The following is a 14,300-nucleotide window of genomic DNA, read 5'->3' as shown; positions in this document are numbered from 1 at the left end:
AAGTGGCTTGCAGACAGCAGCGCTGGGTTGCGCGCTCTTCAGGTCCTTTAGTGGTAGGCCTGCCCATGCCCCTTCTTCCAGGTTCTGGCCTAGAATACAGGGCAGAGGGGAGAGGCCCTCACTGCCCGGTTCAGTCTCGCTCAGTCATGTCCAACTGGTTCCCCGTGGACTGCAGCACACCAGGCCTCCCCATCTATCCCTAACTCCTGGAGGTTACTCAAATTCCTGTCCGTTGAGTTGGTGATGCCATCCAACTATCTCATCCTGTCATCCCCTTCTCCCACCTTCAATCTTGCCAGCTTCAGGGTCTTTGCCAGTGAGTAAGTTCTTTGCATCAAGTGACCAAACTATTGGAGTCTCAGCTTCACCATCAATCCTTCCAATGAATATTCAGGACTGATTTCCTTTAGGATGGACTGGTTGGATCTCCTTGCAGTCCAAGGGATGCTCTAGAGTCTTCAACACCACAGTTGAAAAACATCAATTCATCTCACTATCCTGGCCCTGTAGCTGTTGGCAGTCTTCACGGCCTTGGGCCTCTGCCTGCCAATGCCAGGCTACCCAGTAGATCCTCTGCCTTTCTGAAGGCTGTGGTGTGGTGGGCAAGTGCTAGGAGCTCACCTCGCAGTAGGCATTTATGGAGCTGTGGGCTCACAGTTCCAGAGGAGAGTGGCGAGTGCAGCACAGGAGATGGCAGGACAGAGGGGTGGGGGCCTCCGGAAGAGGCCCCAGGGCAGAAGTGCTGGCCCTGAGGAGTGGGGGCTTGGACGGGGGTGAGGACACAGGACGGGGAAAAGGTCTGGGGTGTGGTGGGGCTTGGGGGGGCTCTGTGTGCCCAGGGACACAGCTGAACTGGGGCTGTGGCCCAAGGCTAGGGTATTGGGGCCCCTCCCAGAGGAGTGGACCCAGGGTCCAGGGGCAGGACTCGCAATCCTAGGCTGGACCCTGTGGGGGCAGAGGACCCCTGCCTGGTGGTCAGCAACCCCCAGGGACTCTCATCTGTACTGCCTGGGGGAAGGGGCAGGTCCTCCTCCCACTCCACAGGCAGCATTCTGGGAAGGGCTTGATGTTCCTGGCTCCAGAACTGGTCCCAGGGGCCTAAAGGGAGGGTTATGTACCCAAAACAAGTCAGCTAGCGTGTGGAAATGGGAGCAGAGGTCTCCCTGCACTGGGGTGGCACAGCCTCATTCCCTCAGAAACGACCTGGACTCTGGCCTCCCCCAGAGCAGGCTGCAGGGACAGCCTTAGGCCCCTGGCTGAGCTCACAGTGTCCAGCTCCTCCTTGGTGGTCTACCCTGGTGACCCCCTGAGCTCTGCAGGCTGGCCTTGGGGGTCTGTTCCATTCCCACTGTGTTCCCCCTCATCTCCCGCTGTGTCCAGCAGCCTCCCCAAGGGCTCAGGCACCCCAATCCTGTGCTGCACCTCCATCCAAAGCATTCGGGGTTCTAAGTCAAACACCCTCACCCCCTGCCTTCCCTTTTCCCAGGACCCAGCTCCCCCCCGGCCTCCTACCCAGGGCCCTTGAGTGTCTGTAGGGTGGGTGGCCCTTTGCCTTCCATGTTTCACCCTTCTCAGTCCTTATTTGAACTTGTGGAAACACTCTCTCCCACTTCAGCCCAACCCCCTCCCCAAGTGGGGCCAGCCTGGGCTGACTTTCCTCACTGCTCTACTGGTGCGGATTCCCATGCCAGGCACACATGCCAAGTACAGGTGGCTTGGAGCTGAGGACTGGTTGGCATGATGCCCGATGGCCCTGTCCTGGGGAGGCCCTGCTCTGGCTCTGCCTGGGCCTGATTGGGGAGCAGCCCTGGGCTGGGTCCTGAACTAAACTCCTGCCTGGGGAGCGAATGTCAAGGGTGACATGCACGCTGGCCACCTGTCTTCAGCATAGATAAGCCCCTTGTTTGGGAGGTGAAGTGAGGTGCCGGATGACCTGGTGGCTCAGCAGTAAAGAATCCTGCCAATGCAGGAGACATGGGTTTGAACCCTGAGTCCAGAAGTTCCCAAAAAGGAAATGGCAACCCACTCCAGTATTCTTGCCTGGGAACTCCCATGGACAGAGGAGCCTGGTGGGCTACAGTCCATGGAGTCAGAAAAGAGTCAGACAGGACTGAGCCAGTAAACAAGTGAGGTGCAGAGCTAGTTCTGGATACAAGTCAGGATAGTGCGGAAGGGGGTGGGAGGGTGACGTTACCAGCACCTGCCTGGGCAATTAGTTAGGGCGGGTCAGGGCTGGAGTCACCCCGGAGTAGACCCCACAGCCTGAGGAGCTGGGACAGGAGGCCGATGGAAACCAACTTAGTGCCCAGGTAGAGTTGGCTGCGGGGCGGTCGGAGCTCCGCCGGGAGGTCTGGTGTGGGTCTGAGACGCCAATGTTCTCTCTGGGAATTGTGGTTTGCATGCAGCCCTGTGTGTTTACGGGTGATTCTGTGGATGAGTCTCGGTGGGTCCTTCAGGTCCCTGGCCCGCGGCGAGCTCCTCGGAGTCCCGGGCGGGCGGAGGCCTACGCCTGAGGGAGGCGAGATGCTGCCCGGACAGCAGGGCCCTCCGCTCCCGGGTGTCCAGCTCAGATGCCGACGTCCCGGGCCTGAGAGCGGCCATCCCCACTCCTCTGGGCCCCCGTCCGCCCCTTTCCGCCGTCCACGGTGGTGGGGGCGGGGAAGGCAGCAGGAGGTGGGGGACGTGGACTCCCGTCCGGGCCTGGCTGCTGTCTTTGGCGGGGCCGCAGGTGCGGCGCTTCGGAGCCCAGGGGGCTGGACGGCGGGCGGGGCCTCAGTTTCGGGGCCGGGGCTCGGGGCGGGGTCTCCGGGTCCAGGTGGGCTTCCGGGGAGGGCAGGGCCCCTGGGGGGCGGGGCCTCGGAGCCGGGGGCGCGGCCGTTCCCCGCGCGCCCCGATAGGCCCGCGCGAGCCGGCTCCGCCCCGCCCCCTGCTAAAATCGCCGCCTCCGCGCAGAGTCCCCAGCTCCGCCGGCTGAGACCCCGAGCCACCGCCACCGAGGGGCCAGCCGGCCGGTGTAGCCCCGGCTCCAGAGCGAGCGGCGAGCGCGCGGCGCACAGGGCGGCCTGCGGAGCCCGGGAGCCCGGCGGGCCGCCGCGATGTTCCCCAAGGAGACGACGTGGAACATCTCGTTCGCGGGCTGCGGCTTCCTCGGCGTCTACCATATCGGCGTGGCCTCCTGCCTCCGCGAGCACGCGCCCTTCCTGGTGGCCAACGCCACGCACATCTACGGCGCCTCGGCCGGGGCGCTCACGGCCACGGCGTTGGTCACCGGGGCCTGCCTGGGTAAGAGGGCCGGGGGGGCTGGGCAGATGCCCCTCGCGAGGGTGGAGCGGCCCCTTCCGTCACCATGGGGAGGTGGGAGGGGGTCTCTACTCGGGACCCGGGCGGAGGGTCCAATTCCCGGCGCCAGGCAGGGGCGGGGCCTGCCTTGTTTTGCTCCGAGGGTGCCCGGGGATTGGCGTAGGGCCCGGTGCTGCCGCCTAGGGCCCGCCTGTCGGGCGCAAAGGTTGGGGGGCGGGCAGGTGCAGAGGAGTTATTTCATTGGAAAGAGAAAGTAGTTCGTGGGCGGGACCTCGAGAGACGGGGTGGGGTCTAGGCTGTCCGCCTGCCCCGGGCGTGTAAGACCGGGTGCCAGCGGTCACTGTGTCCTGGGGCTTCGGCATTCCAGACTGCCATGGCCCCGGGGCAAGGTATGGAGTTGGCCTCTGAGAGAGCGTCTGGTCACTGTGGCCTGGTGCCTCCCGAGGACTCTTGGAGGAGGACCCAGCAGGTCAGGCCTGGGCCTGGCCAACACAAGCTCTCCCCGGCTCTCTCGCTCCTGGCACACCGCCCACTTGTGGGTCTGGGTCCGCGGCTTTGCCCCCTCCATGGGGCCAGAGGCGCGTGGAGACTCTCAAGTCCCGGCGTCGGCTTCCTCCACCCGCACTCCTCCGGCGGCCCTTGCCAGTGATGTTTACGGCACACGGAGTTCTCCTGGAGGCAGCCAAAGTGACAGAGGGGTCATTAGCTTCTGGAATGCCCCGCCCAGCAGGAGCCTGTCCAGGGTTCTCCCCTGCCCCCTGCCGGTGACTTTTGCCCTGAGAGGTTGGGGTGGGAGGAGCAGACGGGAATTCACCCTGTGGCCAGGCCCTTTCCCCTCCAGGCGGCCTCCACCCAGTGCTCCTCAGACCCCCTGTTGGTCTCAGGACACCCCTAGGTCCGTGGTACCTTGTTGAGGACATGGCCCGCATGGTGCCTCCCCCCAACACATGCTCCCAAGAAAGCTTTCTCACAAGCGCCAGTGGTCTTGGGCAGCTGGAGCCTGCACCCTGCCTCATCCCTGACCCCAGTGGTGATCCCAGTGCCTCTGGGGCCTTCCTGCCCCGGCTACTCCTGGGCCCCTCGCACTCCGGCTTTGTCCCCAGCCAGTGCCCATGGCCCCCAGAGCTATGTTGAGGGGCTGCAATGGAATGCAAGCTGGTGTCATGCCCCCGGGTGGCATTAGGGTCTGTGGATCTGGATCTGGCCAAGTGGGTGAAGGCTGAGGCTGCTCAGAGTTGAGCCTGTGGCTTCTACCCTTCCTGGGGGGGGGGGGGGGGGCTGGGTGCCAGGCCACGCCAGGCTCTGTGATTCATGGATCAGGGAGAGCATTGGGAAATACTGGGCAGAGGGCAGGCCATGGCCTCAGCTATCTGCCCTCCCAGGAGCCTCTCTCTTCCCAGGAACAGGTGGCAAAAGTCCCAGTTGTGGGCGAGGCCCCGTGGTGGACACGGAGACTCCTCCAGGGTGGATAGGGCTGGCTTGAGTCTGTGCCATGGTCCCTGGGCATGGAGCCCTGGCCTGACTCTTGGCCCTGCTGCTCCAGGTGAAGCTGGTGCCAACATCATCGAGGTGTCCAAGGAGGCCCGGAAGCGGTTCTTGGGCCCACTGCACCCTTCCTTCAACATGGTGAAGACCATCCGGGGCTGCCTGCTGAAGATTCTGCCTGCTGATTGCTATGAGTGTGCCAGCGGCCGCCTAGGCATCTCTCTGACCCGTGTCTCTGATGGCGAGAACGTCATTATAACCCACTTCAACTCCAAAGAGGAGCTTATCCAGGTGGGCCCCACGGGCCATACCGGGGTGCGGTAGGAACCCCAAGACCCCTGCTCACTGCCCCCTCTGTCCCTACCCCCAGGCCAATGTCTGCAGCACCTTCATCCCCGTGTACTGCGGCCTCATCCCCCCTTCCCTCCAGGGGGTGGTGAGTATCCCCTGGGCGCCCTGCCCGGGTGACAAGTCGGCTCCTGTGTGGGGGGTGGGATGAGTGCCCCCCAGCCCCGCCCTCCAGGCGGCCTGTCACCTCACTTCCCCAGAATGCGGGGAGGAGCGCCATCTGTGCCCCCCCCGACTGTGGCCTCACTTCCCCAGTTACTCAAGAGCTGGTGAGCTGGCGCGGATGAACGTTTCCGGTGGTGTTCTCCCCAACCCCGCCGTCTGGCCATCTGTTCAGTGGCCAGTGCCCAGTGGGTGAAAGGCCCAGATGAAATGGCTCCGGAGGGGGGGGGGGCATCAGCGCCCCCTGCTGGGCCCTCCCCTTGTGACCCAGTGTCCCTGCCACAGCGCTACGTGGACGGTGGCATCTCAGACAACCTGCCGCTCTATGAGCTCAAGAACACCATCACTGTGTCCCCCTTCTCGGGCGAGAGTGACATCTGCCCGCAGGACAGCTCCACCAACATCCACGAGCTCCGAGTCACCAACACCAGCATCCAGTTCAACCTGCGCAACCTCTACCGCCTCTCCAAGGCCCTGTTCCCGCCCGAGCCCCTGGTGAGGCCGCCGTCACCGCCGGCTCGGGGGACACCTGCCTGGGGGCCTCTCCTGGCAATAGCCCGCAACTTGCCCAGCCTCTGTCCAACCTGGATCTGGCCCTGGATTCAAGTTTGCTTAGGGTGTGGTGGGGGGATGGTGCAGAGACCCCGTGGACCCCAGGGGGGCAGAAACAGGGTGTGTATGGCCCCCTGCCCCAGTTTACGCCTCCCCTGCCTCAGGTGCTTCGAGAGATGTGCAAACAGGGCTACAGGGATGGCCTCCGCTTCCTGCGGCGGAACGGTGCGCAGGCTGCCCAGGGCTGGGTGGGCTCTGCTTGGCCGTCCCCTGTGGGCCAGCCAGCCGCAGCCCCGCTGATGGCCTGTCGCGTCCTCCCCACCCAGGTCTCCTGAACCGGCCCAACCCCTTGCTGGCACTGCCACCTAGCCAGCCCCCTGCCCCCGAGGATGCAGATGCAGAGGAGGGGGCAGTGGCTATGGAGAGGACTGGAGGGAAGGACCACCTGCCTCCGCCCAGGGAGGATCACATCCTGGAGCACCTGCCCTCAAGGCTCAATGAGGGTTCGTGGGGGAAGGGGGTCTGGGGGGAGGGGCGGAGGGGTCCTGGTCTCCGCCTCCCCTGCGGACCTGCCACCAACCGCCCTCCTGTACCCACAGCCCTGCTGGAGGCCTGCATGGAGCCCACGGACCTGCTGACCACACTCTCCAACATGCTGCCCGTGCGTCTGGCCATGGCCATGATGGTGCCCTACACTCTGCCCCTGGAGAGCGCGGTGTCCTTCACCATCCGGTGAGCAGCAGGGGCGGGCCCCTGGGACAGACTTGGGAGTCATTCCTGGGTGGTGGGCACAAAGACACAAGGAGAGAGAGAGACAGCTGGTTTAAGATGCTGCAGAGATGCCATGTCGGGCCCCAGAGCCAGGGCACAGACCGGGCCGGCCCGCCGCGGTCCCTGAGGCCATGCCTTGCACCCTGCCCCAGCTTGCTCGAGTGGCTGCCTGACGTCCCTGAGGACATCCGGTGGATGAAGGAGCAGACGGGCAGCATCTGCCAGTACCTGATGATACGCGCCAAGAGGAAGCTGGGCAACCACCTGCCCTCCAGGTGAGCCCCTCGCCGCCGTGCCCACCCCGGCCCGCAGCCTCCCAGGCGACCCCCACGCAAGCCCACCCTCCCTCCATCCCGCTCTCCTGCAGGCTGTCGGGGCAGGTGGTGCTGCGCCGCGCCCGCTCGTTGCCCTCCGTGCCGCTGTCCTGCGCCGCCTACAGCGAGGTGCTGCCCAGCTGGATGCGCAACAGCCTGTCGCTGGGGGATGTACTGGCCAAATGGGAGGAGTGCCAGCGGCAACTGCTGCTCGGGCTCTTCTGCACCAACGTGGCCTTCCCGCCGGACGCCCTGCGCATGCGCGTCCCTGCCGGCCCGGCCCCCGAGCCCCCGCAGCACCCGCCCAGCTCGCCCCCTTGCTAAGGGCCCAGGGCCCTGGCCTTCCGGCCCGGGTGCTGAGGGCTGGCCCACGCCCGCCCCCCCCCAGGCCCCGCAGCGTCCCTGCCCCGTGAGGCGGGGCCCCAGGGCCAGCTGAGCTCCCCTCCGCAGCCCCTCTCCACCACCCTGCAGACTGAGGAGCTGGAGGCCCTCACGCTGCCCAAGGGGGCTTTGCGGTGCACCAGCCGCTCATTCGTTGCACAGAGGAGGGCCGGGTAGCCCTCCCAGCGTGGCCACAGGGACCCCCTGCCTGTGCCTTAACCCCCCCTTTGGGGCCCCGCCCTGGTGCTGGGCCAGCACGCTGGGGCCCCGCCCCTGCGGCCCCTGCCCGGCACCCCCGCCTGTGAGCGCGGTATTACTCCTGAGAACTTCGCACCTGCTCCGCCGGCTTCATTTTTCATGTTTCTGAAGAATGTGTGTGAATTATTTATTTTTGTCAAAGCAGATGTAATAAATGCCACAGCCCAGCCCTGCCTCCTTCACTTGTGTGCGGCTGCCTGCCCCGCCAATGTCGTGTCTCTGCAGCTTCAGGCCAGGGATTCCCGGGGTCCTGCATCCCTCTAGCCTGGCATTCAGGGCCTGCCAGCCAGCCCTGGGGCTCCCCCTCAAAGCACCGAGGGCTTCCTAGGCTGCCGCCCACTCCACTGGCTGGGACCCTTGGGCACAGCTTTCCAAGGGCCAATGGAAATATTTGGGACCAAGATCCTTGCAAAATAAAAACAGAACTGTTTAGTTTACAACTTCATGGTGTCCTGGGGGTGTGGGATGATTTCCCGGTTGGATGGCTGTGGAGGCTGAGGTTCCCCAGGTGAGCGCAGGGGAGAGGTGGGCGGTGGTGGGTGGAGGGGTATGGAGGGGGGATGCTCCACAGTGGGCGTTTGGCCCCAGGCTGGTGGGAGGTGTGGGTCTTGCCCCTGTCATCAGGAGCCTCCCCGCCCCCAACAGTGTACCCAGCCCCCTGCCCGAATATAGGATGGAGCAGGTGTGGTGAGGGGGGCTGGGTCTTGTGGGTGAGACATGCTCTGGAGGCCTCCTCTGCCCTGCCTGGGCAGTCTGAGGGGATGCGGCCAGCCCCCCTTGGTGACCACAAGGGCCCATGGGGCAAGGGGGGTTTCTGAGCGGAGCGGGGTGCTTGGCTGGCAGTCCAGAGCTGATTGCTGCTGGGGGTTTGCCCGCACCTGCCCTCCGTGCTTCCCCATGGCCGCAGCCCCCAGCCAACAATAACGGTCGGGCCGGGGCTGCGACCGGGAGAGCCGGCTCAGCAGGTCCCTGCGCGCCTGTGCCAGGGGCCACCCCTTGGTCTCAAGGTCCTGTCCTGTAGGCCCAGCCAGTTCTAGTTCAGCAGGATCCCTGGGGGAGCGGAGGCCTCCAGCCCCCAGCGCTGCCAGGAGGGCCCCGGGAGGCCAGCCCCTCCAGGTGGGTGCAGGGCCGGGCCGGGACCTGGGAGGGGGACCCCTGGGAAGAAGCTGGCATTTTCTCCCCCTGCAAGGACGTCACACACAGTCCCCACCTAGCACCTTCTGGCAACCCTCCCCCAATGGGGAGCTGCAGTCAGGGCTATGCCCCCAAGGAGGGTTTGGGGCGCCTGCTGAGACAGGAACCTCCTGCCAGCCCCCCACCCAGTCACTCCCCCTCACACACACAGGCCTCTAAAGCACTGATTTAAGTACCGTGTTGTAGTATACTACTTGTTTATTGTTTAAAAAAAATATGGGAAAGAATGTTGGAGAAGCATAGGGAAGAGAGGAAAGTCACGCCACTCCTAGAGATAACCGTTGAAAATATTTTGGTCTATTTCCTGCCTGGTTTTTCCTGCACGCTCTTCGGGGCCTGAAATCGAGATCCTGAGGACTGCCCCCCCTCCTTGGCCCTGTGCAGGAAGTGTCCCCGGGGTCGTCTCCACCCCACCAGGAGCTCAGGCTCGGACAGGACAGACCCTGGGGGTCGGGGGCTGCATGCAAGGGCGGGCGGGCTGAGTGCTGGGCTACAGGGCAGTGCTGAGAGGCGGGGACACGGCGGGGACGCGGGGACAGCGGCGGCGGCTCCGCCCGGCCGGCCCTGCCGGGGTCTCGGTACTGGCGGGTGGACAGCCCAGTGCGCGGAGGTGTGGCGGTGAAGCTCGCAGGTAGGCAGGCGCCTGGCAGGTACCCCCCACCCCACCCCCCAACCCCTGCCTGCGCTGGCCGCGTACCTCCACACCCGCCCCTCCAGGTCGCCACAGGGTTCATGGATCCCTGCATATCACGGCCAGGGACTCCGGTGCCCCTGGGGGCGCGCAGTGGCAAGGGCAGGGCAGACTGGGGCCCCAGGGCGTGGGGGCTCAGGAGTCCTCCCCACTCTCCGCTCCGCGGCCGGGACACAGTGCAGCTTCCGGCTGGGATGGCCCTCGGGTCCCAGGGAGCCAGGGAGCCGCTGGTGGGGTGGAATGCCCGCGCTGGGCCGGGGGCGGGCGAGCCCGCGCTGCGGGAGTGGTCTCCGCCCACGTCCCCTCCTCCCGACCTTCCTCAGACCCGCCCTCTTTATCGGTCGCCCCCCACCCCCGGGAATATGGGTGGGGGGGAGAATCACAGTCTTGGACTGAGGGGCGACGACCCCAGGGTCCCAGGTCGGGGGGTGATGCCACACTGGGGGCTGGCTTCAGGAAATTCGGGGGTCAGGGCTTCGCGGGAACAAGAGGTGGTCTGATGAACGGGCAGGACACCCCCTGGGAAGGAGGCCAGTGTGGCGGTGAGCACGGTGCCAGCAGGAAAGGCTGCTAGGCTAGACCCTGAGGTTCCCGACAAGGGCCTTGGAAGGCCTCGAGGCCCGGGCTGGACCCTGCACCTGCCCTCCGTGGGGCCCCAGGTCGGTGGGAGGGGCTGCGGGCAGGGAGGGCGGAGCCAGCCTGCCTGCCAGCTGGCCGGAGGCGGGGCCCAGGGTCGGCGCTGAGCAGCCAGGACCGCCTGGTACTCTCATTGGCCCGGCCTGGTCAGCCCCGTGCCCAGGTCGGCAATTCCAGGACCTGTTCAAGTCCTCTGCGGCTTACCATTCCCTCACCCAAGCCCTTGCCCCCTCTCGCGAGCCCCCACCTCATTTCAGTCACAAGATCTAGAGCAGCCCCCAGCCCGCCTCCCTTAATGCAGCCTCTCCTGCACCTGCTGGCTTCGAGGGTGGCCTTGAGCCTGCCTAGCTCCACCCAGGCCCCCGCCCGCCGGCCCCACTGCCTGAAATTGGGCCACACGCCCCCTGGCGGCCCCTCTGCCAAGCCCTCTCCCGCTTCCCATGGGGGCAGGGAGGCTCCTCTGCGCCCCACCTCTGGGTGCCCACCGCTCCCGCTTAGCCCTCGGCTGCCTTTGCCTCACACCCGCTTTGCCTGCCCTTCTCCTCTCTCCTCTTCTCTTCTCAGCTCTGCTCAGGCCACCCAAGGCTGAGCCCACCGCCATGGCCAGCGCCCCCGGGGCTGGGGAGGCCCAGGAGGAGGAGGGGTGGGAGCACGGCCGCACGTCGGGGCCCCTGGCCGCGATGCTGGAGCAGGCCCAGGAGCTGTTCCTGCTGTGCGACAAGGAGGCCAAGGGCTTCATCACCCGGCACGACCTGCAGGTGAGCCCCCGCCCCCAGAAGCTGCCTGCCCCCGGGGCTGACCTTGGCCACTCAGCCCTGCCATCCGCCCTGCCAGGGCCTGCAGAGCGACCTGCCCCTCACGCCCGAGCAGCTGGAGGCTGTGTTTGAAAGCCTGGACCAGGCGCACACCGGCTTCCTCACCGCTCGGGAGTTCTGCCTCGGCCTGGGTGAGCCTGGGCCCTGAGCCCCACCCCCAGCCCACTGGCATGCGTGACTTGGGGCCCACAAGGTCGGCAGCCCACACCCTTCCATGGCCTCCCTCCAGAGCACACACAAACACACGGAGAGCCCCCAAATGCGGCGGTGTGCTCACCGGCTACCACCCCTCTGCCCGAGCCTAACCCTAGTGAGGCTGGGAGCTAGGCGTGCCTCATTCTGGCCTGAGCCCAGCTGTCACCTCCCATTCCCAGGACGGGAGTCGGACCAGAGTCAGGAAGAAAAACAGGAAACCGGGCTCAGAGAAGGGCAGGATATGTGAGGGGGGCGGTGGGCTGAGCTGTGGGGGGTAACAGTCTCTTCCTCCCACGCCCTGCAGGCAAGTTCGTGGGCGCGGAGGCCACCGCGGGTGCTCTGCCCTCCCGGGCTCCAGAGGAGACCTTCGAGTCGGGCTGGTTGGATGTGCAAGGCGCTGGGGGCTCAGTGGAGGAGGACGAGGAGCTGCTCAGCTCGGCGCTGGAGCAGCTGGGGGTGGCCCGGGTCCTGGGCGAGTAAGTCGATGTTGGCCCGACCCCAGCACCCTCCACTGCTCGGTCCACCTGCGCAGGCCTGTCCAGGTCGCCTGCGTGCCTGTTCCCAGACAGGGACCCTCGGCCAGGCTGGGTCCGGCCCTCTCAGCTGCCACTACTGTGAGCCGGGCGTGATTTCCCACAGAATTTGCATTTCTGGAGTCAGCAGTCACGGCTGCACCCAGCACAGGCACAGCCCTGGGTACACAAGGACACAACCCCGCTTGTACACACCTCCTGCCAGGCCACGCGGAAGAGGGTGCCCTGCTTGTCCAAGGCCACGGGGCCTCTGGGGCTCACCCTTCCGGGTGGGGGAGTCCTCCCTTCGGCTTCAGCCCCTACCCACCCACCCCAGGCAGCAGGCAATTCGGGCGCTCTGGACCCGGCTGCAGCGTGAGCGGCCCGAACTGCTGGGCTCCTTCGAGGACGTTCTGATGCGCGCGTCAGCCTGCCTGGAGGAGGCGGCCAGAGAGCGGGACGGCCTGGAGCACGCTCTGCGGAGGTGAGGGCTGGGAGGCCGGGTGCGGCCGGAGGGCCAGGCGGAGGGGCTCCTGGCTGCGGTGCTGGCAGGCTTTCAGCCGCCGTCTCACCCTCGGTTCCCCGCAGGCGGGAGAGCGAGCACCAGAGGGAAGTGCGGTGTCTGTACGAGGAGATGGAGCAGCAGCTGCGCGAGCAGCGCCAGCGCCTGCGGGGTCAGGTGGGCCCAGCCCGGGCGCGCGGGTCTCCGGGGGGCTGCCTTCTTGGACGGAACTGGTCCTACCCGCGCCCCTGCCGCCCGCGGGGGCTCAGGTGTCCCCGCGCGTCCTAGGGCCTCCCCCAGGAGGAGCGGAGAGGCCGCCTGGAACTGGAGCTGCAGAGTCGCGAGCAGGAGCTGGAGCGCGCGGGGCTGCGGCAGCGGGAGGTGAGCAGCCGCCGCGCGGAGGGATGCATGGCGGCCCAGCCCGGGCCCAAGCCCCGCCGTCCCCACGCACTCCCTGGCGACTTGAAGGGCTATCTCCAGCCTCGACCCCCCCGCTCCCCCAGCTGGAACAACAGCTGCAGGCCCGGACCTCCGAGCAGCTGGAGGCGCAGGCGCAGAACGCACAGCTGTGGCTGGCCAACGAGGCGCTGCGGACGCAACTGGAGGGCGCGCAGGAGCAGCTCCGCAGACTGGAGGGCGACGCGCAGGGCCGCCGCGAGCAAGCCCAACGGTGCCGGGGGCGGGCCGGGCCCTCGGGGGCGGGCCCCGGGGAGGGGCGCGCCTGGAGCTCCGGGCTGCCGTCGCCCCCGGCTCCAGCCCCGCCTCTGGGGTCTCCGTGGGGCGGGTCCTCCAGGGGGCCGTGCGGCACCCCGAGGCGCCTTCCTGCATCCGCATCACCACCTCCGTCCTGCAGAGATGTGGTCGCGGTCTCGAGGAACATGCAGAAAGAGAAGCTCAGCCTCCTGCGGCAACTGGAGCTTCTCAGGTGCGTCCGGAAGGGGTCCGCGCCCCGCCGGCTTCCACCCAGCCCCCCCCACCGCCCCCCCACCGCGAGGAAGCCCTTCCGTGCCCGCGTCCCCCACCCAGGCGTGCTTCCTCTTGAGACCCCCTCAGAGTCTGTGGACTGCTATTCCCCAGGGAGCTGAACACGCGGCTCCGAGACGAGAGGGACGTCTGTGAAGCCCAGAGGCTGGGTAGCAGCCGCAGGAAGGCTCTGAGCTCCGCCCCCCTGCTGGGCGCCCCCTGCTGCTGCTGTTGCAGTAGCTGGGCTCGCCCCCCAAGACGCGGCTCCGGCCACCTGCCCAGTGCCCGCTGACCAGCCCGAGTGACTCACTGGGCTTCACCTGGCTACTCAGAGAAGCCGCCCCTTGAAGGCGACTCGGCGTGACTGGGGGCTGCCTATCCAGGATGTGAGCTCTCCCCATTGAGCTCCCCGGCCTGCCTGACTTGCAGACATGAAGGAACTAACCTGGGGGGGTCAGGGACACATGTCCCTTCCTGTGGTCCTCATTCTATCCCCAGCGCATCAAAACTAGCGGAAAACCCCCTCCTCCGAATAAAGTCCCCTGACTTCACCCTCCTCGGCCTCCTGTGTGTGTGGGAGCCGTAGCATTTGGACCAGGTGTCCATCGTCCTTGTGTGTCCACTGGACGTGTCCGCAAGCCCTCACCGTCCGCCAGAGTTGTAGGGACCAAGGGACTGAGGCCAGTCGGCCAGGAAGCAGTGGGCCGGGTTCTCTGACCGCCCCCAGCCTCCAGGGCCACCCCTTCCCCATGCCAGTCCTCACACAGCCCTGGGTTGGCTAGTTCAGCCCACTGGAGTCCTGAGTGGAGGAGCCGGGGGTGGGCCTAAGCTGTCCCCAGTGCCCCTCCGCCCTGCCAGCCCGAGCCTCGGGCAGGGAGCAGGGGACGAGGGCCGCCCACTGTCCCGGGAGAGCTGTCCCCACCGACGGCGCCGCCTCGAGCCGTCGGGCACTCCGCTCTAGATCCCCAGCGCAGCCGGTCGCAGCATCTGTCCTCGTTCCCGAACCTTTTCCCACCACTCCCAGGCGACACCCTCCTGTCCGGACCCTCTCACGCCGTGACCCGGGCCTCCCCTGCAAGCCGTCCTCCGCACGGCGCCCAGAGAGGCCCCTCTCTGCCCTTGACTGCACCTCTAGGCCCTCCCCCGGGCAGGCCCGCGTCTGTCCCGGGGACCCCGCAGCCCCGCCCCGCCCCCGCCGCTCCTCCCGAGCGGGTGCCTCGG

At 66.7% G+C, this 14,300-nt stretch overlaps 2 protein-coding genes across 4 annotated transcripts; both read left to right on the top strand.

The window, feature by feature from the left end:
* The first annotated feature begins 2,219 nt into the window (after window positions 1-2,219).
* Window positions 2,220-7,738, top strand: PNPLA2 (patatin like phospholipase domain containing 2). Of its 2 annotated transcripts, XM_061407486.1 has the most exons (10): window positions 2,220-2,309; window positions 2,953-3,282; window positions 4,844-5,076; window positions 5,156-5,221; window positions 5,581-5,790; window positions 6,012-6,072; window positions 6,174-6,350; window positions 6,447-6,579; window positions 6,771-6,893; window positions 6,986-7,738. In XM_061407486.1, exons 2-10 carry the CDS (start codon window positions 3,096-3,098, stop codon window positions 7,254-7,256), a joined length of 1,461 nt encoding a protein of 486 aa, XP_061263470.1. In that variant the 5' UTR covers window positions 2,220-2,309; window positions 2,953-3,095; the 3' UTR covers window positions 7,257-7,738. The 2 variants fall into 2 exon arrangements, with proteins under 2 accessions (XP_061263470.1, XP_061263471.1); XM_061407487.1 differs by lacking the exon at window positions 2,220-2,309 and having other exon boundaries at window positions 2,941-3,282.
* Window positions 7,739-9,460: 1,722 nt separating this feature from the next.
* Window positions 9,461-13,635, top strand: CRACR2B (calcium release activated channel regulator 2B). 2 transcript variants are annotated; one of them, XM_061407489.1, is made up of 9 exons: window positions 9,461-10,850; window positions 10,927-11,038; window positions 11,407-11,578; window positions 11,952-12,098; window positions 12,203-12,293; window positions 12,386-12,497; window positions 12,620-12,786; window positions 12,970-13,041; window positions 13,194-13,325. In XM_061407489.1, exons 1-9 carry the CDS (start codon window positions 10,533-10,535, stop codon window positions 13,233-13,235), a joined length of 1,233 nt encoding a protein of 410 aa, XP_061263473.1. In that variant the 5' UTR covers window positions 9,461-10,532; the 3' UTR covers window positions 13,236-13,325. The 2 variants fall into 2 exon arrangements, with proteins under 2 accessions (XP_061263473.1, XP_061263472.1); XM_061407488.1 differs by having other exon boundaries at window positions 10,533-10,850; window positions 12,405-12,497; window positions 13,194-13,635.
* The last annotated feature ends 665 nt before the right edge of the window (window positions 13,636-14,300 follow it).

This window comes from Bos javanicus, chromosome 29 (assembly GCF_032452875.1).
Source record: "Bos javanicus breed banteng chromosome 29, ARS-OSU_banteng_1.0, whole genome shotgun sequence".
Lineage (NCBI taxonomy): Eukaryota > Metazoa > Chordata > Mammalia > Artiodactyla > Bovidae > Bos > Bos javanicus.
The sequence above is the reverse complement of the archived record's forward strand: the minus strand, read 5'-3'. Positions and strand labels throughout refer to the sequence as shown.